Source organism: Lontra canadensis, unplaced genomic scaffold (assembly GCF_010015895.1).
Source record: "Lontra canadensis isolate GAN:19392208 unplaced genomic scaffold, GSC_riverotter_1.0 scaffold40, whole genome shotgun sequence".
NCBI classification, from domain to species: Eukaryota; Metazoa; Chordata; class Mammalia; order Carnivora; family Mustelidae; genus Lontra; species Lontra canadensis.
Window position 1 is genome coordinate 4,307,886 of NW_022631034.1, and position 24,262 is coordinate 4,332,147.

Here is a 24,262-nt window from a genome sequence, read left to right on the forward strand (position 1 = left end):
CCACTGTTTTTAGGAATAAAGCAAATTGCTAGAAAAAGTCAACTTTAAAAATACTGTATATCTCTAAGATCACTTATTCAATTCAATCTCTTTTACTGTCTATACTTACCACTGACTAGTAAGAAGAATAAAGAATTCTATGTTAACTATAAGCTGGAAACATTTTGAAGAAGTGAGAAAAGTACAATAATAAACCTTAAATATTAAAGAAATAAAAGTCATGACAACTTCTTCCTAATCATGGAAATAGGTAATATTTTATTCTCCACCAAAAGGAAAAAATATTTCTACAAACAATTGTACCTTCTTTGACAGGGTTGGCAAGAAAAAAAATCTTTTTATTTATCCATTCAAAATAAACCATTTGTTCACTCATCATCCTTTTATTCAATAAATATTTACTACATACAAACCATGTAGTAGGTACTCTAGCAAAGATCAGTAATACAACATTAAGCAAAGTCTTATGTAAGGATGGTGAAAAGAGGTCTGACACAGGCTGAAACAGATAATGAAAGGGGATGTGCTTTAATGCTTTAAAAGGCAAAAAGTAGAAAAATAGTGAATGGCTTTATCCACCATGCTAAAGACTTAGGATAATAACAGAATATAAAAGTTCACATATAATGAGAAAACTCAAATAAGCAGTTGCAGTGGGAAATTCCTCACATTATATACTTTCTTAGAATAATGTGCTGTAACTTTTTTAGGTTGTATAAAATGGCAGCAGAGATGTAAAAAGAAGGCTCCACAACTTATTCAAATGTAACTGGGGTTACTTCTTTACCTCATCATGCTTACTCCATATTTTACAAGATAAAAGAATTGCTTCAGAGAAGGCACTAAAAATTCTTGCTAAAATAATCTTACACCTAAATATCCACATTTTTACAAACTGTTCTTTCTAAAAACCAATGGACAAAATAAAACCAAAAAAAGCCCCTATTTTCAAAAATAAAATAAACAAAAATACTTACTTTCCATTTTCGGCAGATATATATTCTTCCCATGTAATAGTGTTCTGAGGAGGAGGGGTAAGGGACTGTCTTCGAACCGGCTGCCAAAAATTAAAAAAGAAAAAAAGGAAAAGGGAGAGGGAGACAGAGAGGTAGAAAAAAAGAAAAATGACATATTTTTAAAGATATAAAATAAAAACACGCAATAAACTATGTCAATTACTAACTTTACTTAAATTAAATCTCTTCAGTATAATGCTTTTAAGGATTTACTTCTGAGATAATTCCATGGTGATTTAAGCTCTATTGGTAAGATTTATTATCATTTTTTTTTCTAAATCTCAAATAAGACCAGTATCAAAGCAATAAAATCCATTCATTCAATAGCTTAATCATCTAAAATGTTCCTGGCATTATGCCAGATGTTGAGCATTAGAACTAAAGAGAGGTATAAAAACTAACCCCAGCTTCAAGGAATTTACAGTTCAGAGTTGGAAAGAAGAAAAAAAACAAACCATACAGACATAACAGTCAGAAATACGAAGTTATTGTATAATTAACGGCCAAATGAACTTACAAAAAACTGAGTAGTACAGAAGTTCAGGGGGGAAAAAAAGCAATTGTCTATGGATAATAAATTGAGACTAGGGATTGAGGCTCAGATTTAAATGAAAACAAAATAAAAAGAATATTTTAGACAAGGAAAATTCATGGTAAAAAACACAACTACACTAAGTTATGTGAACTGGAAAGTTGAAAAAGGAGATCAACAATAGTGATAAAGGTCGTGTCAGATCTTAAAACTTACATGGTAACATGTCTTTGTTAAATATGAATTTGTATCACCACAGGACGAACTGGCAAATAAGGAACTATGGGAGTGGCAGTAGATACTAAAAATTGCTAAGAAAAACTACCAAGACAAACTCATGGAGCAAAAGAGTAACAAATGAAAAACTGATATAAATAATAAGATAAATAGTTAACACTGGGAGAGTATCCCATTCATAGTACAGTTTTGGATATTATAAGATATTAATAAACAGGATATTAGAGTTGTTAAAAATCAAAATTCTGAAAAAAATAAACTGAGTTGGAATTCCAGCTCCATTACCTGATAGTTGTGGAAATTTGGGCATTACATTCTCTTATGTCAATTTAGCTCACCTGCAAAACATATGACCACCTATCTCATAGTTAAGAATTCAAGGCATGAGGGGTGCCTGGGTGGCTCAGAGGGTTAAAGCCTCTGCTTTCTGCTAGGTCATGGTCTCAGGGTCCTGGGATCAAGCCCCTGCATAGGGCTCTCTGCTCAGCAGGGAACCTGCTTCCCCCTCTCTCTCTGCCTGCCTCTCTGCCTACTTGTGATCTCTGTCAAGTAAATAAATAAAATCTTTAAAAAAAAAAAAAAAAAAAAGAATTCAAGGCTTGAGCCCTACATCAGGCTCCCTGCTCAGGAGGGAGCCTGCTTCCCCCTCTCCCTCTGCCTGCCTCTCTGCCTACTTGTGATCTCTCTCTGTCAAATAAATAAATAAAATCTTAAAAAAAAATTCAGGCCAATAATGCATAGAAAGAGCATAATGCCTGGCAAAGAATAAAGTATTCAGTAACAATAACAATTATATACCATCAAGTTCCCAGAGGGAAGTTACAAAAAGAAAAGGGAAGAAGTCAGAGTTAAATATATGGGAATCCTTTGAATAGATTAAAAAAAAAATTAGTAAGAAAACAGAGAGTTAATGACTAAGTCCTAAAAACAACATGCATAAGGGGGAGAAAAAAAGACAGAAAGGAGTCAGATATTAATCAATAAGGAAAAAAAATTAAAGCATCAAGTTGTCATGGAGGCCAAAAGACTATTATATATCTCAATACAAGGACTTTAAAGAGAAAGAAGTCTGAAAAAAGGCCATACTTTTTTTTTTTTTTTTTTTTTTGGTTAGACATGATTGAGATCTTTGAATAACATCAGAAGGATGTGGGGAAAAAAGGAACCTAACAATGTTTGAGCATCAGGCAGTATGAAAAACAACAATTCCATTCTTGAAAATTTTACAAAGAGACACACAGAAGTTGGGTTAAAATCCAGAGTGATGGAGGCTATGATTAAGGGATCTAAAGGATGACATAAAATCAGAGAAGGGGTTTCTGACGGGTAGCCAAAGATAAGTGCCAGCAATCATGGTTCCTGAGCAGAGGAGTCTAAAAGAAAGAGAACAAAATAACCAGTTGAAGGAAACTGAGGAAAGCACAAAGGTGAGAAAAGTCATGTGGTGTACTGGAAAACTGCGAGTGTACTGTATCCACTTAATGAGTAGAATACATGAAGAGAAAATAGTCAGATACAGGGGTAAGTAAGAAAGAAAGAAATGAGACAAAGTAGTTTGGATGGGTTTTGTGCACTGAGTAGATTGTATTTTACTCAGGAAGCAATGGACAAATACTTCAAGCAACATAATGTGGTTTTTAAAACACAAATTCTGATCAAACCCTATCTTTGCCAATTACTGACTCTGGACAAATTACTCACCCTATTTTGTCTCAGTTTAGTCAACTATATAACCTCACAGGGTTTGTGAAGATAAAAGTGATTTGTTAAATATACAGTACTTAATTTAAAATGGTGCCTGACAAATAGTTATTACTCTGTACATTTTAGCTATTGAGCATAGGCATTACATAGTTCAATCTATTTCAGGCTGATCACTAGGACAGCAGTGTGTATGTTACAAACTTATCTCAGTAATACAAATGAGAAATAGTAACGGTATACTGTTTCAAAATAGAAGGACAAAAACAGATTCCAGAAGTCTTCAAGATTTTGTTTCTGACCAGACACAGAGTAAGAAAAGCTAAGAAGTCTAAGGACAAATTTCAGGCTGCTGGATTGGGTGATGGTACTAGATAATGGTGCCACCTCTCAAGATAGAGAAGACAGGGAGGAGGAACAAAATTGTTTGATCAGATTTGAACCTACTAAATTTTATTTTTATTTACTTAAGTAGGCTCCATGCCCAGCATTTAGCCCGATGTGGGGCTTGAACTCACAACCCTGAGATCAAGACCCGAGCCAAGATCAAGAATCAGATGCTTAACCAACTGAGCCACCTAGGAGCCCCTAAACATACTAAATTTTAGATACTTATGTTTATCCAAGTGGAGTAGATGAAAGCACTACATATCTGAGGATAAGAAGTCATAACTGAAAGCATAGTTTGGGTGACAGTTACCAGTATTTACATGGTAACAGAAGCAACATCAGATAGTATCTAACCAATAAGACATTGGAGACTACTAGTTGTCTACCCAGTATCTATTCTCCTGTTACTGTAAAAAACAAAAAATAAAAAATAAGGAAGGAAGGAAGAAAGGAAAAAAAAAACCTCCCATTCAAATTTTTGACAGGACATATGATTTCCTAGACTAAAGACTTATTTTCTAGCCATCTTTTCAGCTAGCTAAGTGTTACCATGTTATTAAGTTCTAACCAATGGGATATGAGCAGAGTGATGGGCGCAACTTCTGACTGGATTCTCAAACAAAACAGGCAAGCCCTGTTCTTCAAAATTACTATTAGGAATTACAATTCCTGCTAGCTGGAATACTAAATAGGTAATAAATGATCTTATACCATGTGGATAAAAGTCACATCTAAGAACAGCAGAGAAATAAGATAAAAAAGACTAGATGTGGGTGCCTGGGTGGCTCAGTGGGTTAAAGCCTCTGCTTCAGCTCAGGTCATGATCTCAGGGTCGTGGGATCGAGTCCCACATTGGGCTCTCTGCTCGGCAGGGAGCCTGCTTCCCCCTCTCTCTGCCTGCCTCTCTGCCTATTTGTGATCTCTCTCTGTCAAATAAATAAATAAAATCTTTAAAAAAAATAAAAGACTAGATCTGAGATTAACCCACAGAGCAGAGAAAACACACAAACTCAGAATATGAGAAAAAAGTAATCAATACCAGTTTAATACATATAATGGGGATACTACACATAATACTATGGCATGTGGCAATGGCTTAGTAGAATGAAAAGCAGGCTTAAAATGTAGTTAATGACCCTCATAAATATTTTAACAAGATACTAGGTAAAACAGTATCTTATGATACTGTAAAAGGTAAACAGATACACACTAACAAAATGTGTAATTCTAAGGGGAAGACTGGAAAAATTTAAGACTGCAGCTCCAACCCAGAACAGCAGCAAAGGCTAATCTTGACTCCACCCAAATCTCTAACTAAGCAGACCATAATCAATTTCTCTTTCAGAACACTGCTTAAAATTTGTCTATTCTTGCTTCCAGTCTAGTTAATACTTGCATATATTTGACTATGACTAGTTTTATACATTATATATATATTTACATATGTATATATGTATATGTACATATTATCATGCATACATATATATCTATATATATATTATTTTCATATATATATATTTCATATATATGACTCATTTGCCAGGCATGATTAGGTAATGTGGTATGTCACTTAAGTATATTTTTTCAGGTAATAAACTTCTCTAAGCAGTTCTGTTTCTAGTAGAATTCATTCTAAACTATACATTATACGTTACCCATCTTAAAAAAAAAGACTGTAATGAATCTAATTTATAATTTAACCTTTTATTGAGTACTTTATCTCATCATGGTATCAATTATTATATCTTAATAACGTCTTCCCAAGTTTGTTTACTCTAATTGTCCCTTTGTTATATAGTGACACTTGCAGCTGAATCCATCAGTGTTCCTGCTACACTACTACCACAGCTATCTAATAAAACAGGAAGACATGAAGGCTGCCACAGGATACCAGATGGCTTTCTAATGTTATTTTCCCAAGTCAACAGGCTTTTTAATTGAAATATCATCAAACATTTCTTCATAATTAAATGCAAAAATTCTAATGCCTGTTTTTCTTGAAGCATATAAGAAACACAGATTTTTTAATGTATTGCTAGGTTTGCTCCTATTTTATTATATGGCAAAGGTTTCTGGAAGTTTAAGACATTCATGTATTTTATATCTATGTATTCCTATTTAGATTTTATATATTTAAAAAATACATAAGAATTAATAGACCTTAACTCAGTATTCTATATGTATAGTTGGCAAAATAAATGCTTTTATCAATGACTCTGTGCCTAAGGTATAAACGAAACATTGTTCCCTCCTCCAACAATAACTGGTTAGAACAGAGGAAAACAAACACCAAAAATATAAGAGCAAGTATGGTGTCTTAAGAGCTTCTGAGCACTTAAATTTTATTATAAAAAAATACTATCAGGCGGCTGAGTGGCTCAGTGGGTTAAGCCTCTGCCTTTGGCTCAGGTCATGATCTCCAGGTCCTGGGATAGAGCCCGGCATTGGGCTCTCTGCTCAGCAGGGAGCCTGCTTCCTCCTCTCTCTCTCTACCTGCCTCTCTGCCTGCCTGTGATCTCTACCTCTGTCAAATAAATAAATAAAATCTTTAAAAAAGAAATAAAGAAAGAAACTCAAAGTTATTCATTTACAATGAAGAATACAAATTCATTCTGAAAAGAATTAGACATTTATTTTTAAGAACTGAAATTCTATTAAAAAGTAGCTTCAAAACATAAAAGTCATGTTTTTTTTTTTAAACAATCAGAACTGTCATATGTATTTTCTAGGTTCTTGAAATTTTCAATAAGGCTCCAAAGCCAAAAAATATATTTTTTTACCACTACGTGGTCTATGCACGTAATTTTAAAAATATCAAAATACTGATTTTTTTACATTTACGAACAGCATCTTTCCCAGAATCGTATCTTAAGGTTCCCTGACTCCTTTTCCAACTTGAACTTCCCAACATGTTGAAGGGTTATTAAGACGTGTTGAAAGTCTGAACATATAGAAAGAAGCAACTACACTAAAGGCTGGCTATAAAGGGATATACTTAGAGCCCAAGCAGCTTGGGTAAGGGCCCTAAAATCAAAACCTACCTTTGTTCCTTCTAGTTCTGTGACTTCATGTACATTAATTTCTTTAAACCTCAGTTTCCTTTCTATAAAGTGGGGTAATGATACTTGTCTCATTAGGCCATTATAATAAATGAAATGACACATGAAATAAAAACAATACCCCTGCTAAAAACAACTCCAATGTTTTAATCCAATATAAATAGGAAAGAAAAACTTGTTGAGCTGAATATGGATTAACCTTTTTTAAAATTTTTTAATTTTTTAAGTTTTTTAACGTAAAAATTGAATTTAGATTTATGGTACTCCTTTCAAATTAGGTCACTGGAAAATCCTTTGTTATTCTCCAATATAATGTAACACTTTATATTTAATGGTCACTAATTAAAATACATACATATGAACAAGTAATCTATATTTCACCCTGACTTGAAAGTTAATAAAGCATATATATATTGATTATCACAATTGATTTGCTTTTGTATTACCAAATGTGACCTAGCAGCCATTAATTTCAATAGTAGTATGTGGGTTTTTTTTTAAACTCTGTTAAAATTTTAAACATAGTTCATCATTAAATGTCTCTTGAATTCATTAGATCCCCCCCTTTACTCTTCTTCACCCCAATTTTTAAAACTTGTGTGTTAATTTATATATATATATATATATATATATAAAATATATATATCTCCTAAAAAGCTTACATAGGTTTAAAAGAACTACATTCCTAAAATTATCTACAAAATGCATTGAAATATTTCTCTTCTCCTTTAATGCCCACTATTGAATATAATGAAACTGGTATCGGTTTCATGTTGCTTTCCATGTGTTAGCAAATTGTGTCTAAGAGGAAACATACAGACACACAAACAAAAACCACACAGATTATTTGTATCTTTTTTATGATTACATTTATCAATTCTATTTTGATGTTCTTTCATCCTACACCTTACCTGATTCAACCAAATCAAATTATATGTATAGATGAGTATCTGACAGAATTACTATTTTCTTTAAATTTCTTCTAAATATTTATAATTGAACTCCAAAAAGATTCTCAAATGTAATTCTTCAGTTCTTCCCTATCAAAAGTCCAAACAATATATAATGAGATACATATTTTTTATTCTAAAATAACAAAAATGTAATCTTACAAGGATTATAGAATTAACAAATAACAATATAACCACGGCTTTTAGTAATTCCTAAGAAATTACTTATGCCAAACTGAAAATTAGTATAATGATTTCCTAAAATTCACAAATATAAAAAAATCCCTCAGGAAAAAGGCATGGCACCTAGTCTCAACACTTTTATTCAACATTATATCGGTGTTACTTCCCAGCGCAATAAGGTAAGAAAAACAATGAAATGAAAAAGTAAACCTTTATGACTGGACATGATCATCTGTAGAAAATCCTAAGGAATCTACAAAAACTACATAATATATTAATTTAGCAATATGGACAAGTCATATGTATTTCTATATGCTATCAAGGAATGACTGGAAAATGAAATCTAAAAATATTACCACTTATGAAAGCACTACAAAATACTAAATGCTTGAGAGATAAATTTAGTAAAATGTGAGAAAGACTTATATACTAAAAACTACAAAACACTTCTAAGATAAACTATAGATGATCTAAATAAATGTAGAGATACACCAGGTTCATGAAACAGAAAATTCAATATTTTTAAGATATCAAGCACTCCACTTTAATTTACAAATTCAACACTACCCCAGTAAAAATTCCAGCAGGTTATCCAATGGAGGAAGGATGAATCTTTTCTTTTTTTAATGGTGCTAAATCAAGTGGACATCCAAGGCAAAAAAATAAACCCTGACCATACATCACACCTTAAACAAAATTAATTCATGGACTTAAATGTAAAATGTAGAAATATAAAACTTTGATCAAAAACATATAGAAGATAATCTAAGGGACTTGGAGCTAAGCACAGACGTGGCAGAAGTCATAAAACAAAAACTAGTAAACTGGACCTCATCAAAATTAGACTTTTCCTCTTCAAAAGACACGTTTAATAGGATGAAAAAAATTAGTTACAGAGTAGGGAAAAAATACCTGCACACACACCTGACAAAGAACTAGTATCTAGAATATATAAAAAACTTTAAAAACTCAACAGTAAAGAAACAATCCAATTAGACAATGGGCAAAAGACAGGAAGAGACATTTTATCAGAGAGGATATAAATCTGTATATTTTATGGCAAATAAGTACATGAAGAGATGAGCACTGAAATATCATTAGCTATTAGGGAAATGCAATAAAACGATGAGATAGCACTATTCACTATCTGTTATGTACTGAATGTTTATATTCGTCCAAAATTCATGTGCTAAAACTCTAACTACTAATGTGATGGTGTTTGAGGTGGGGGCTTAAGGAGGTAATTAGATTTTTTTTTATATTTTGCCTCAGTTTTATTGAGATATAACTGACATATAACATTGTATGAGTTTGTGGTGTACAACATGTTAATTTGATGCATTTATATATTGCAAAATGATTACCATCACATCATTAGCTAACACCTCCATCCAGTCACAAAACCACACATCTCTGAAGGCCAGTTGTTATTTCTTCCTTTCATGGAATGCACACTATATTATTCCCTGTATTTCCAGCCTTTCCCTCGCTAGGAGGAAATTCAGAACTAAACGTAACGCTCAATTGTGACATTCACCTTGTGCCACGGCTCCTGCACTTTCTGCTTACTCCTCAGCACTGCTTCTGGTTTTCCTTTTTTATTTTTCAAACATCTCTCTGAATGTGATCTTCATTACAGGCCTCCTCACCTCATGAAAATTAGATAGGCATAAATTATAAACAAGCATCAAGGCCCTCTTTTGACTATCAGCATCTAAGGCAGTAAAAAGAATAAAACACTCTGCAGAAGGGCTTCCTCTGGGCCACTGAGCTATTCTGCCACCTCCTCTACCAAGTGCATGCTTAGGGACTAGTATCATCCAATTTCCTAGGCCACATATCTCTAAGATGATAGGGAACACAAAGATAGTGGGGGCTGGGAAGTGTGACTCAGTATCACAACACCTACGCTGCACAGGGCTTCAAAGCAAAGCAAAATGAAACAAAAGAAACCTGGCAAAATCTTCTCTGTCCTAAGGAATTCAAGAGAGCTGACAAACACAGATGAAGCAAAAGCAGCTCCTGCAACGTGCCAAGGGCTATCCCCAACATTCTCACTGGTAGGATCTCCCGACTATTCTCCCTGTTAACATTTTTTAAAATTTATACTCAATTAACTAATATATAATGTATTATTAGTTTCAGAGGTAGAATTCAGTGATTAATCTGTCTTAAATAATACCCATTGCTTATCGTATCACAAGTCTTCCTTGATGTCTATCGCTCAAGTTACCCCAATCCCCCACCCCGCTCCCCTCCAGCAACCCTCAGTTTGTTTCATTTGATAGTCTCTTACGGTTTGTCTCCCTCTCTAATTTCATATTTTTCCCCTCCCTTCCGCTATGATCCTGCTTTGTTTCTTAAATTCCACATATGACTTGAGATCATATAATAACTGTCTTTCTCTTTTCTCTGACTTATTTTACTTAGCATAATACCCTCTAGTACCATCCACATCATTGCAAATGGCAAGATACTCTTTTTTTTTTTTTTGATGGCTGACAAGTATTCCATTGTATATACATACTACATCTTCTTTATCCATTCATCTGTCAATGGATATCTGGGCTCTTTCCATAGTTTGGCTACTGTGGACACTGCTGCTATGAACATTGGGGTGCAGGTGCCCCTTCAGATCACTACATTTGTATCTTCGGGGTAAACCCAAAAACACAAAATCTTTGGAGTAGTACAATTGCTGGGTTGTAGGGTAGCTCTATCTTCAACTTTTTGAGGATCCTCCATACGATTTTCCAGAGTAGTTGCACCAGCTTACATTCCCACCAACAGTCTAAGAGGGTTCACCCTTTTCCCATCCTCGCCAACATCTGTCATTTCCTGACTTGTTAATTTTAGCCATTCTGACCAGTGTAAAGTGGTATCTCATTGTGGTTTGATTTGTATTTCCCTGATGCCAAGTGATGTGGAGCCTTTTTTCATGTGTCTGTTGACCATTTGTATGTTTTCTTTGGAGAAATGTCTATTCATATCTTCTGCCCATTTCTTGAGGGGATTCTTTTTTTTTCAGGTGTTGAGTTTGGTAAGTACTTTATAGATTTTGGATACTAGCCCTTTATCTGATGAGACATTTGCAAATATCTTCTCCTATTCTGTCAGTTGTCTTTTGGTTTTATCAACTGTTTCCTTTGCTGTGCATAAGGTTTTTATCTTGATCAAGTCCCAATAGTTCATTTTTGCCTTTGTTTCCCTTGCCTTTGGAGATGTGTCTAGCAGGAAGTTGCTGTGGCAGAGATCACAGAGGTTGCTGTGTTCTCTAGGATTTTGATGGATTCCTGTCTCACATTTAGGTCTTTCATCCATTTTGAGTCTATTTTTGTGGGAAATAATTAGTTTTAGATGAGGTCGTAAGGGCGAGACTCACATGATGGTATTACTGCTCTTCTAAGAGCAAACAGAGTGAACAGAGTGCTCTCCCCAACCTAAGAACACAGCAAGAAGTCAGCCATCTGTAAGTCAGTAAGAAAACCCATATCTGGAAAGCAAATAGGCCAGCATGCTTATGCTCTTGGTCTTTCCAGCCTCTAGAACTGTGAAAAATATATTCTTATGGTTTAAGCCATCCAGTTTCTGGTATTTTGTATCCATATAGGAGCTAAGTAAGACATTACCAGAAACAGTAAAATAAGTAATAAAAAAATAATAAAAACCGAAAAAAGAATGGATAAAATAAAAATTGTGACAATATCAAATGTCGGAAAGGATGAAAGAAACAATCACTCATACGCTGTTTGCAAGAATGGAAAATGTAAAACATTCTGGCAGTTTCTCACAAAACTAAACATACAACCCAGCAACTATACTCTTAACTGTACTTGAACCTGAGTGCAGAACCCTCCCTTCACCCCCATCATCCCAACCCCAAGCCCAACCCCGGAAGGGAGGGATGTGAACTCTTCATTATGGAGGAAGTTCTGAATGGACCAGAGCAAAGACAGCATCTGGGCATTCTAGAGATGAGTGTTGAAAAAGGACTTCAAAACCACCTACATTTGACCTCAGTCTGTACTTTCTAATTAACTCCTTCTTTCCAATTATCTTTTAACTCAGACAAAACAAAAACAGAAACAAAAAACAAACAAAACAACAACAACAACAAAAACCCTATAGGTAAAGGATCCCTTGATAGAAACCTTGACAGAAACCCAGTAAGAACTGCCCCGACACCAGCAAGACCCTGCATGACTGACCCCAGGGCAATGATCAACCTGACCTTTACTGTCCAGCAGCACGTACCCACATACCTTTGTCCCACATTTTCCTTACATAAACCAGGAGTATTTTCAGCACTTTGCATAGTCTTTGAGACATCAGTTAGCTATCTTCCTGGTGTTGGCCTCACCAAAATAAAGTCCTTTCTTATTTCACCACCACTTGTCTATCTGCCTTTGGATCTTGCCAGTGGCAAGTGGCTAGCTGAACCTGGTCTGTTTGGGACCCCAAAGAACAGGTGTTCTTGCTCGGGCCCAGTTACAGTATGAATGGTACACAGAGTAGACAAATCAGACAACTGGCATGAACTGTCTTCTAGAGCCACCAGGGCAGTGAGGCACACAGGGTCCTACAGCCCACTCCCCAAGGGTCCCTCTGCCCATTTACTCCTCAAGCACACACACAAGCAGCCAGCTTCATGCATTCCAAAAGAGCATTTATCCCAGAGAAATAAGACTTATGTTCACACAAAAACCTGTATGTGAACATTTTTGGCAGCTTTATTCATAATAGCCAAAAACTGGAAACAACCCAAATGTCCTTCAACAGGTAACAGTTAACCAAACTATGGTACAATCATAACATGGACTACTATGCAGCAGTAAAACGAACAAACTATTGATTTACAACTGGGAAAAATTACCAGAGAATTAAGCTGAGTGGGGTGGGGGGGCAATCTCAAAGGGTATACACAATACTCTTGAAATGACAAAATTTTTAAAATGGAGAAATAGATTAATGGTTGCGAGGGATAAAGGACAGGAAAGGCACAAAAAGGCAAAAGGTATGCCTATACAAGGGGAATAGGAGGAATCTTATGGTGAGGGACACGTTTTATATCTTGACTATAAATGCAAATACCCTGGTTATGCTATTATATTACTGTTTTGTAAGACGTTACCATTTGAGGAAACTGGGTGAGGTATATATGTAGAATCTCTGTATTATTTCTTATGACTATGTATGTGAACCTATAATTACCTCAAAATTAAAAGTTGAATTCAGAAAAATCAAGCAGACCTTCATGTAAAAACTGACTGATCTATATATTCAAAATCATCCTATCAAAATCCTACCACGTTTTTCATCTTTTGTAGAAACTGATGAGCTGATTTTAAATATTCATGAAGAACTACACAGTTCAAAAGGCTATGCTTCACACAGGAAATGTTTCCTTTGATTTCTGCGTAGAAATTAAAAGCTTAACTAGTTAATTTATTTCATATTATTTTGTTCTATTATATACTCATTTGGAATTAAACTATGTTTTAAGTGCAAAGTTCAAAACTACTACTGATTAAAATGCAATTTAAAGGCCCCATTAACAATTAGGTGCATCAGGTTATAATCTCTGCCCTAAAGGAAATCGTTGCATACTCTTAAGTTTAAATGTAGATAAATCAGACAACTGAAGACAAATGGCAAATGGCCCATGAAATTCTATTTTATAAAGTTTTGTTTCTATGTATTCATCCCCAAATAGCTTACTGCCAAACTTAAACAAAGGTAGCAATAACTACCACCACAATAAAACCATTTTAAAAAAAAACAAGTCCAATAAAATTTTAATCACAATGCAAATCCAAATAAATGGACTTTTGTCTGGTCAATGATGGGAGAGAGTAGCAGCTTTGTTAAAGACTGACCTCAGCATTCCCTCTCTCAGTTCATCTGCATTTCTACTTCCTGAGCATATCGTGTCCTATATCTCTTACTGATCAAGAGATCAGTAAATACCAGAAGGCTTCCTGAAAATGAAGTCCTGTGATGCTCTATCCCAGGAAAAAGATAAAGGTGTACAAAGAGGATCTGGCATGAGGGGACAGGATCACACTACACTGGCATAATCACAACTTTAACATTTAATAAGGATTCTTAGACATTTTATATCCTACACTTATTTAACTAAACTATAGCTGTTACACTAAACAAATGAACTTTCTAAACATTAAAATATTTTCCTGGTATGTACGGCATTACCATACATTAGCTGGAACCTGGCATATTGTTCTGAAAAGTTTATCTATCCCTAAAACATAATCTGGCACAATACCATAGGAAAGAAACTAAACATTCAAGGGATTCAAGCCTCCTCATAGTAACCTTTAATCTTTTTACTACTGTGACTCACATTTGACACTTCAAACCAGCACTCACACATATCCGTATTTATAAACACATACACCCCTAAAATATTATCTCATAAAGTAATGACCCATACTACATGTCATGTGTTCTGGTTTTACTCTAACATCTTCGTTGAGGTTCTAATTTTTTTTCTCTTTTAAAAAGAGTGGTCACAGCCCACTAAATTAATGGGGTCCCTAAATTAAGGGGTCCCTATGCCACCTTTAATTTGTAAAACACCGCTATACCATTGTTATTAAATGTTAACATCTGGGGAATCTCGATGAAGAGTATTGAGGAATTCTTTGTACTTTTTTGTAAATCTAAAATCTAAAATTTTCAAAATAAAAAATAAATTTAATATCCCAGTGACGATGTCTCATATACCTTTGTATTTCCTAACTTCCCCTCCCCTTCCCCTACTGTCACACAATTTTTTGCATATAGCATGTTCTTAATATACACATGCTACATAAAACTTATGGGAAGGTATAGATTAGAAATGACTTCATAAGGGGAGTAAATCTTTGGCTGGGCCTTTTTGGTGAAGTAGGAAAAAGAAGATATACAAAGGGACACGGATTAAAAATTAACACTTGGTTTCATGCTTATAAAACAATTTTAATCTATTAATTAAGACTCAAAGACCAAGAATACATTCACAAAAAATTACCAAAGGCCCTATTAAAGAAAAATAAAAGGTGATATATAGTAAATAATAATAATAATAATAATAATTAATTAATTTTTTAAAAAACCTGTGAGTGTACTTAGTGTACTTATATAAATTCACTGAGTGCCAGGAATGAAGTCTTATTAGAACATTATAAATTAGAAGTAAACATTATACCTCAAAATTCTGTTCCATTATGTTTCCACCTTTACTCAAACTCTCCATAATGGCCTTATTTCGAAGAATATCTTCTTCACTAAGATGTTCTCTTCTTTTTCTTGATTCTAAAACAAGTCCATTCACCAGATAAAAGTCTGCCAAAAAGTTTCCTACTCTTTCCTAAAATGAAATTAAATAATCAAAATAATAAAATATTTAAATATTTCAAAATAATAAAATGAATTAAGTTTATTTTAGATTAAAAAGAAAGTTTCAAAGTAATATATACGTTTTTCCATAACATGTAATATTTAGGTGAAAATAAATGCTCCCTTCAGTAATTGAGCTTATCAAATTATCTTACATATTCTATTAAAATGAAAAATATTTAAACTATACATTTCACATTTGTAAATGAAAATTTTAAACACACAAGATGTATGGTAGTTAATCTGCAAATGAATTAAATCTAAATAAAAATACCACATAGTATTCCTTTTGAATCTATTCCCAAGTAGCACAAAGCTATCTGAAAACTTTATTTCACTGATATTCAATCATGAGTAACAAGGAGGGGTCAGGGATAATTACTGTTCCCATTTTATAGATAGAAAAAAAGTAGAATAAAAAGAAATACTCTAATTCACATAGGAATCCCTAGCCCAACTAGAAATAATTACCTGCTCCAATACTCTATTCTCTAACAAGATCTAACTTCAAGTTACGGTTGCTAGCTGCTTTCAATAAAGAAGAGAGAACAACAGAATAGTCTTGCTCACCCATACAATTACAATTAAGTGTTTACGTTATGGATTAGGGATAAGGAAATGCAAGTGATATAAATGGTATCAAGGAAACAGCTGTTATTTCCTTTCAATTAAGACTCCTTCAACATTAACCTTCAACCTTTTTCAGACCCATGGGCGGTCAGTTTCAAACACCTTGCTACAAAAACCATGATCAAAACTTACTGAAAACAAGCTTCCCGTTTCTAACTGCATGAAAATCACTTGGTCTCCATCTTACTGATGTTTTCTGGCATTCCAAAACTAAGTGTTTAGGGCTGTTTTCATGTCCACCTTGTTCTTGGTGGCCTTCTTACCAGTCATCAAAAAGTAAAGCATTCTGCACCTGTTTCTACCTATAAAATGGGAACCGTAAGTATTACTGACTCCCTCCTTACCTGTCAAAGATTTAAGAAGATCACCTAGACGCTGTTCAAGAGCTTTGAGCTGCTTAGCAGTAGCACTAGATGAATAGCAGCTTCAATTTTTATCTTCTCTTGAGGTGATCCTTCTAATGCTGTCCAGAAGAACAGAGTACAAACAAGTAAGACTTCAAGCCATCAAATGGATTGCAGTGTGGGAGCTTACAACTGGGAATCCTATACTATTTGCTGCCAAATATGCTTTGAAAATAAAGTTCATGAACCTACATCTAATAGTGAGAATTTATCTGTGGTTGAGAAATTCTCAGGAGGAAATTCTCAGTTTTTGAAATCTTATAATGAAAGAGAAGTTATTAAAAGTAAATCATCATATCAATAAAAATTTTAAGTATATACGCTTCATAATCCAACCATTCCATTTTTTGCTATCTATAAGAGACAATGCAAGGACATATAAATGGATGGTAAATGCAACATCACTTGCAATAGCAGAAAACTGGACACAATTGTGTGTCATTTATCACAATGTCCATAAATAAGAGACTAGATAAATAAACTACAATATATCCATACAATGGAATACTATGCAGTTGCTAAAAAGAATGAAGTGGTACTACTGATAAGAAAAAATTTTCTAAACATACTAAAGAGTGAAGAAAAAAGCGCAAAACAACACAATATAACACTAGAAAAAATAAATATCAACAACTAAAGCTACATATTACTATGGATACATATTTATGTATGCAGAGAATAAAAAATGATCTAGAGGATATACAAATGCATAATTCTCTACAAAGTACTCTGGGGACTGAGTTAGTAATAAGGGCTCTTTTCATGTTTTTGTATAAGGTTGTGTGGTGATTAATTTTGTGTAAATTTAACTAGACTATAGTGCCCAGTTGTCTGGTCTAACACTGCCTAGATTTTACTGTGGAGGGTTTTTTTGTGGTTTTGTGTGTGTGTGTGTGTGTGTGTGTGTGTGTGTAATTAAACCCCTCCCACCTTCTTTCTCTATATCCAAATCTTTGTATATAGGTACACATGTATCTACATGTAGACATACAGAGATATAGAAAGAGAGTGATCTCCTACCAATTTCCTCCTCAGAGAACCCTAATAAAACCTATTTTTGCTTTTCCGGTAAGAATATATTCATTTCTACTGTGTGTAATAAAACATAATTTTTAAAACCCAATTGTTGTAGATCTTGGCCCTCACCTATGTGATTTCTTCTTTTTTTTTTTTTTTAAGATTTTTCTTTTACGTAATCTCTACATTCAATGTGGGACTTGAACTCCTAAGCCTGAGATCAAGAGTGGCATGCTCCACTGACTGAGCTAACCAGTTGCCTCTGTGATGACTTATTAATTGTATTTAAAACTTTATAAAATGCTTCTCTTAGGTCTATTTAAAAATTTTTAAATATATTTTGAATAGCCTTATATAACCTCTTGCTGACAGATGAAATGGGAATTACGGAAAGAATTTACAATTCACAAATGAGGGAACCTCCATGGAAATTTAATTTAATGACTGTTATAGAAATGAAAGCTTATTTATTTTTTTAGAAACATAAGCTTATTTAATTCCAGTCATATGAATGGAATACTGAGAAACAGATACTGAGTGAGTAAATAGTTTAGAAGCCTAAAAGTAGAAAGAAAAAAGAAAGGTCCAGGGAAATGAATTCAAAAGTGTATCCCTCTTTGTGGTCTTAAGGAATAAAAGCATTAGAAATGTAATGGAATCATGTTTCCCTGTGAATAACAAGGCAGCTGATAGCAAGAATGTTTCTCAACAAAAGTCAGATGAGCTAAACTTTCTCTCCTTGATTCAGTAAGAATATCTTCTAACTCTATAAACAACCATTATAATTCCCTATCTGGATTAAGGAGGAGGGAATAAACCATTGGGAGACAATTCAGTAAGCTACTTCTTCCGCATTTCCACCACATTATTTTGGTAACATGAAATACTGAGCAATTTTTAAAGTTGAAAAATCAAGATTTACACATACTGTTTTATCTTCCCGAAAAAGCCATCCTGTTTGGGCACGCGTGAAAGAAATTGATTTGGTTGATAAAGTTGCAGAGTAAATATCACTACTCATTAAAATGTCAACCTCTTCTTCTGTTTCCATCTCTGATTCCTGCAGTGGGGGGTATAAGTTAAATATAAGAATCTAGGTTTTCAAAGGTTATTAGTACTACATAAGAAAATATCAACAATTAAATGTTACAGATTTTAAAACCAAAAAGGACAGATTCTAAAAAATGTTAAGTCTTAACCTAAAAACCAATTACAGAAGTTTTAACTCTGTATCTCTAAATGAGTTAGAATTATGGCTAATTATAAATCTGTAAATATGGGGCACATAAAATACAGTACTCTTATACTATTAAAGATAGGTCATGGAAACAATACTGGGTTACTGATTACAGAAATATAAAGTATGTAGAGCAATTTTAAAAGATTAAGTTGAGAGGTCTGAGACAAAATTCCTTTATCAAGGTTTTCTTCAAATACAGATCAATCTTACTTTAACTCTTTTTCCTCCAAAGACCCACCACTATCATTTGAGCCTTTCTTTCCCAATAACTGTAAGTGGAAGGAATGGAAGGAGAAAGGAAGAGAAAGAGAGGAGAGAAGGAAAGAAGAAAAGAGATCCTCTCTATATTCCTTATAGCAAGAAAGGGAACCCAAAAATAAAAAAACCATGGTTTCAAAATGTAATAGTCTTGTTTCTGGTTTATCCTCTAAATATTTCCCAGTGCTGATATATAATAACTGATTAATAATTATTTTTTTAAATGAGAAAAAAGGTTTGTGCTTGCTTCAGAGATAGAAGACTACATGATCAGGTACAGAAGGGTAAATGAGCAGGTATAAAATGAGGTTCTATTCTGTAATAAGCCAAGAAGAGAATCTCTGATACTTAGGACTACAGGGTCCTAAGGGGAAAGAAAGGAGAAAAAAGCCATAAACTAGAGAAGTGACTAGGGAATAAGAATTGTCCACAATGTTTTATGATGACTACAAGCTCTATTTCCCCTATCTCCAGATTTCTAGCTTCCCAAGAGGCCCATTTTCTATTCTTAATCACCAAACTTCACCCAGATATAATCTATTTCTGAACTTATAAGTCTATAGAAAAAAAAAACAAAAACAAAAACACAGCGATACCCTGGGACTGGAACAGGGCCATTTCCTTCACCTTACAAGTGAAGAATGAAAAATCCTGACATTAATGCTAAAGCTGTAAGAGGTGAAAATGTAGCTCCGGTAACCAAACTAACTCTGAACACAGTTTTCTAAAGAAAAACTTTAGCTGGCATAGGTATAGAACTGTCAGGCATTATGTTTCAAATATACTCTAAATCAATTAGGATTTCATGTATTAGCTTTGGAACAATACTATATACAACACTGTCTATGAAGAAATTTGCCTTAAGTTTCAAAAACCCTCTTTTTAAATAAACTTTTGCAACAGAACTCTTCTAAAAATCATAGACTGGCCATCTCCTAACCACATCATTGAAAAAGATCAATCGTTAATAACATTTGTTCAAGAAACATTTATTGAACAGTTATTATTTATGTATGTATATTAGAATAAACAATAACTATTCCCTGCCTTGAGGACTGATGCTCAAAATCAAGCTTTTCTATTTTTTTTTAGGTATAAAACACACATACACATATACACCCTTTCATAATTCCATTGCTACTTTAAGATTAGCTAATATTTACACTAGTAGCCTTACTCTCTGGCTTCTATTTCAATGCCATGCTTCTAGCTCACTTGTTGCCTAGGTAGCAACCCCATTGTCTTTAATATGCAAGAGGTCAAATTATTTAATAAATTATCCAAGAGTCTAGAATAAAGGCTGGTGAACTATGGCCAGTAGGCAAAAGCCAGTGTACTACCTGTGTTTATAAATAAATTGGAGTATAGCCACACTCATTCATTGAAATACTCTCTATACCTATTTTTAGGTTACTAAAAGCAGAGTTGAGTAGTTGTGACAGAGACCATCTGGCCCAAAAAATATATATAAATATCTAACATATTTACTATCTCTCCCTTTACAGAAAGTGTTTGCCAAACTACAGCCTGGAATGTATTGATGCACTGTATTAGGTACCAGAGAATACAACTAAAGGAACCATGGGGAGCAGAGGAAGAATGCCACATAAATGAATATAGCTTTAGAAGCACTATAGTACCACATTCAGTAGGAGCATAAACAAAATAATGGTCACCTGGCAAAGGAGGAAGTAACACTAAGTAGATGCCCCCAAAGTATGGAAGTACAAGAAGAGCATTCCAGGAGGTGGAAACAATGTGAACAAAGGAATGAGGCTCTAAATGGCATGACACATCTGAAAAACTGCAAAGAACTAAATATGAGGGTATCTAAGATAGTAAAGTAAAAACAGGCTGGAAAAGTAAGCAAAAGCCAGGTCACAGAAGGTTCCAGGTCATGTTAAGGAATTTGGATTTCATTCTTTAGGAAACAGGGATCTTTTAAAGTATCATTAAAGAAGGCAGGTTTCATGAAGTTGCTTTCAATGTTCAATCTATCTCCTATATGTGGGATAATTTAGAAGCAGACAAGAAGGGGACCAGGATGATCATGTTTTTGATGACCATTTTGTAACGGTCCAGTTGAGAGATAATGAATATCTGAATTGTGGCAGTAATGGTATGATTAAAAAGAGGTAATTATAAGACATTAGGGAGACAGAAAGGACCACACTTGTTCTCTAATTAGGAAACATGGAATATAAGAAAATATTTCAAAAATAACTCACAGTCTCCTGACTGAATAGAGAATGATGTCATTCATCAAAGGAAGGACAATGGGAGAGAGGGCAGGTTTGGAGTTTAGAGGGGGAAAAAAAGAATTAAGTTTTAGATGAGCTAAATTTTGAGGTACCTGATATCCATTAGGAACTTAAGTAGATAGACCTCCACTGAGAGATCTATCATCAACCCATGGTAGGTAGCTCAAGATGTAGGAATAGAAGAGATTATTCTGACAGTTTGTCAAAATGAGAACCACATTGAGGGTATACCAATATTCAAGAGGTGGCAGAGAAAAAGGAACAGGCAACAAAGAATAAGAAGAGAAGGGAAAAGATCGCTTGACCAAAGTCAAATCGTAAGGAAATTATAATTTTAAGAACTAAGTTTCCAATAATAGACCAAGAAGTCTGATAAAGACAGGGTTGAAGTAAGTACATTGATTTTAGCAAATGACTCAAAACTAATATCATCTAAAACCTCAAACATATACATTTCCAGATCTTCCAGTTCTATCACTGGCACCACCATTATTCCACTCTTCAAGGCAGAAGCACTATACTTACTTTACATCTTTCTAATTCTTAATTCACTACATTCAAACTACTACCAAATCACAATCTTTCATTCTTGGAAATGTAAGTCATAGTTTTTTTAGGTATTCACTGTACAATCCTAGTCAAGAGCCTTATCACTTCTCAACTGTAGAACTGTAAAAAAATAAAAACTTCTTCCATAAGTTCCCTACCTCTAATCTCCCTATTTTCCCAACCCATCTTACATACTAGTTGTGTGAACTTGAAGATGTCATTTAACATCTATAAGCCTCAATTTTCTAATCTGTAAAATGGAGATAATAATATTATTTGCTGTGATAGATTAAAGATTTAATGAAAAAAGCTGTAAAGCACTTAAATTACTTGTGGATCAAATCGATACCTTATTTAAGAAGCCATGATTCTCTGTTGCCAACTACAGCAGATCCTTTTATCTTATCTGGCTTTTAAAGCCTTCCACAAACCACATTCCCACTCTCTTAACAGAAACCTTCACCACAGTCAGACCTCTTTTCTGTTTGTCAAACATACCATTCTCATTCCCACTTCCCTGACTTTATTCATCCTGTTTCCTCCACAAGGAATACCTTCTTTTTCTTCTCCTCTTCCAATCTAAATCTTCATTGCTCACTGCCAGTTAGGAAAGTATTTAGTAGTACACATACAATGTAATTAAGGTCTCATCAATAGGCATGGTAGTAGGAGGAGGGTCTAAAATAAGAGATATTAAGGAAGGAGCCACAGGATGTGGTGAATGACTATGTAGGGAAATGAAGTGTTGAAAAACAAAAACAAAAGAAAAGCAGGGTGCCTGGGTGGCTCAGTCAGTTAAGCATCTGACTCTTGATCTCAGCTCAGTCTCAATCTCAGGGTCATGAGTTCAAGACCCATGTTAGGTACCAGGAAAGAGAAGAGAAGAGAAGAGAAAAAAGAAGAGAAAAGAACAGCAACAGTGGTAAAATAAAATGTTGATTTAAAAACATTTTTAAGGCTATCTATGATGTATAGATACAGGAAAAACTTTTTCTTTGGTTTATAGCAGGGCATTCAGGGAACAAAGGATGAAGATAACGTGTATATGATTTTTCAGTGGTTGCTGTACAGGCAATACCAACAGGGAGATACGACATAACAGAAGGAAGATATTTTTGTATTTTAAGAGGGAGAAGATAAAGCAGCCAAAAAGTTAAGGACAGTAAAAGAGTACAAAAAAGAGTACAGACGGACAGCCAAAAGAGATGTTGCTACTAAGGGGATAGAGATGCTCAGCAAGATTAAAAGAAGCTAAGGTAGCAAGACAATAAATGGTAAAAGAGCTGGCACAGGTGCAACAAATCAGAGCTACCAATGAGAACTAAAAGAAGTTGGAGTTCATTTAAGTAGAAGATCACCAGTGAATTATGAGCAAATGGTCTCAATGGAAGGTCAGGATGAAGACCTGAATATTAAAAAACAAACAAACAAACAAAAGAACCTTAAAGCTATTAGTAAAGAAATGAAAGCACTGGGAGTGAACCATTTCACCTACACTATATGACTTTTAAAACAATTACATTGATGTTTGGTTGCATACATAGATATTTTTAAAAAACCATTTAGAGAAATACTGACAAGATGACATGCTCACCTCATGGTGTATTCGCTGATAAACTTTTTGTTCATTGTCTAATACTACAAAAGATTCAGAGGGTGCCGCATCCCCATTGAAAATGAAGCTTAAATCCCCTCGTTGGCACTTCATGTCAGTAAAGTCTATGAGAGTAGTGTCAAGCCTGTGAAAGACGGATAGATGAGAAACCTGACAAAATTTTGATAAAACTCTATGATAATTAAATAAGCTTTGTTGCTTGTTTAATTGACGCTAACACCATATTTCAAAGTCAAACTTATAGTAAAAAGCTAAAGTATTTTATTTAAAAACACTGAAAGAATATTTAAATGTATATTCCATTTTTCCTATGTTTCATTTCCTGAATGTATACTTTATTATTCCAACAAGAAAAAGATTGTTTCCACATTGTTCAAATATTTCCATAACTATACCTTGTTTCCTACCATTGCTCTTGCTGCAGCTACTCCATAAAAGTTACTTCAACTGTGAAGGGCATTAATGGAAAGCAGACTTGTCTAACATTTTTTGATCCTAACAAGACCATGTTGCTAGTTCATGAGAGTATATGGAAGGAAGGAAAGAAGGGTACATACAGCAATAGATGGACCACATTCTCAGATTAAGGACTATGTGTCCAGTCTTGCTCTTTTGATCTACATCTATGCCTTAGGCCTAGCCATCTAATACCAAGCCTGGCTTCATTCTTCAACTAGATAAATCATTTAACTTATTCCAAATTCTTGTCCTTTCTGTTTCACTTCCCAGGTTCAGATCAGCAGTCTCTTTCCTACCATCTCCATAGCCTAAAAACCTTATGGATCATTTATGTGCCAAAGATTCATGGACTCATAAACTTGT

At 34.1% G+C, this 24,262-nt stretch overlaps 1 protein-coding gene across 1 annotated transcript in view; it reads right to left on the bottom strand.

The window, feature by feature from the left end:
- Positions 1-24,262, bottom strand: part of ANKRD13C (ankyrin repeat domain 13C) — a 92,304-nt gene that overhangs the window by 14,053 nt on the left and 53,989 nt on the right. The window contains exons 7-10 of the mRNA XM_032870091.1: positions 23,420-23,564; positions 18,446-18,577; positions 15,276-15,437; positions 978-1,057 (exon numbers count right to left, since the gene is read on the bottom strand). Coding sequence (XP_032725982.1) covers positions 978-1,057; positions 15,276-15,437; positions 18,446-18,577; positions 23,420-23,564 — 519 coding nt within the window. The remainder of the gene's footprint in view (positions 1-977; positions 1,058-15,275; positions 15,438-18,445; positions 18,578-23,419; positions 23,565-24,262) is intronic.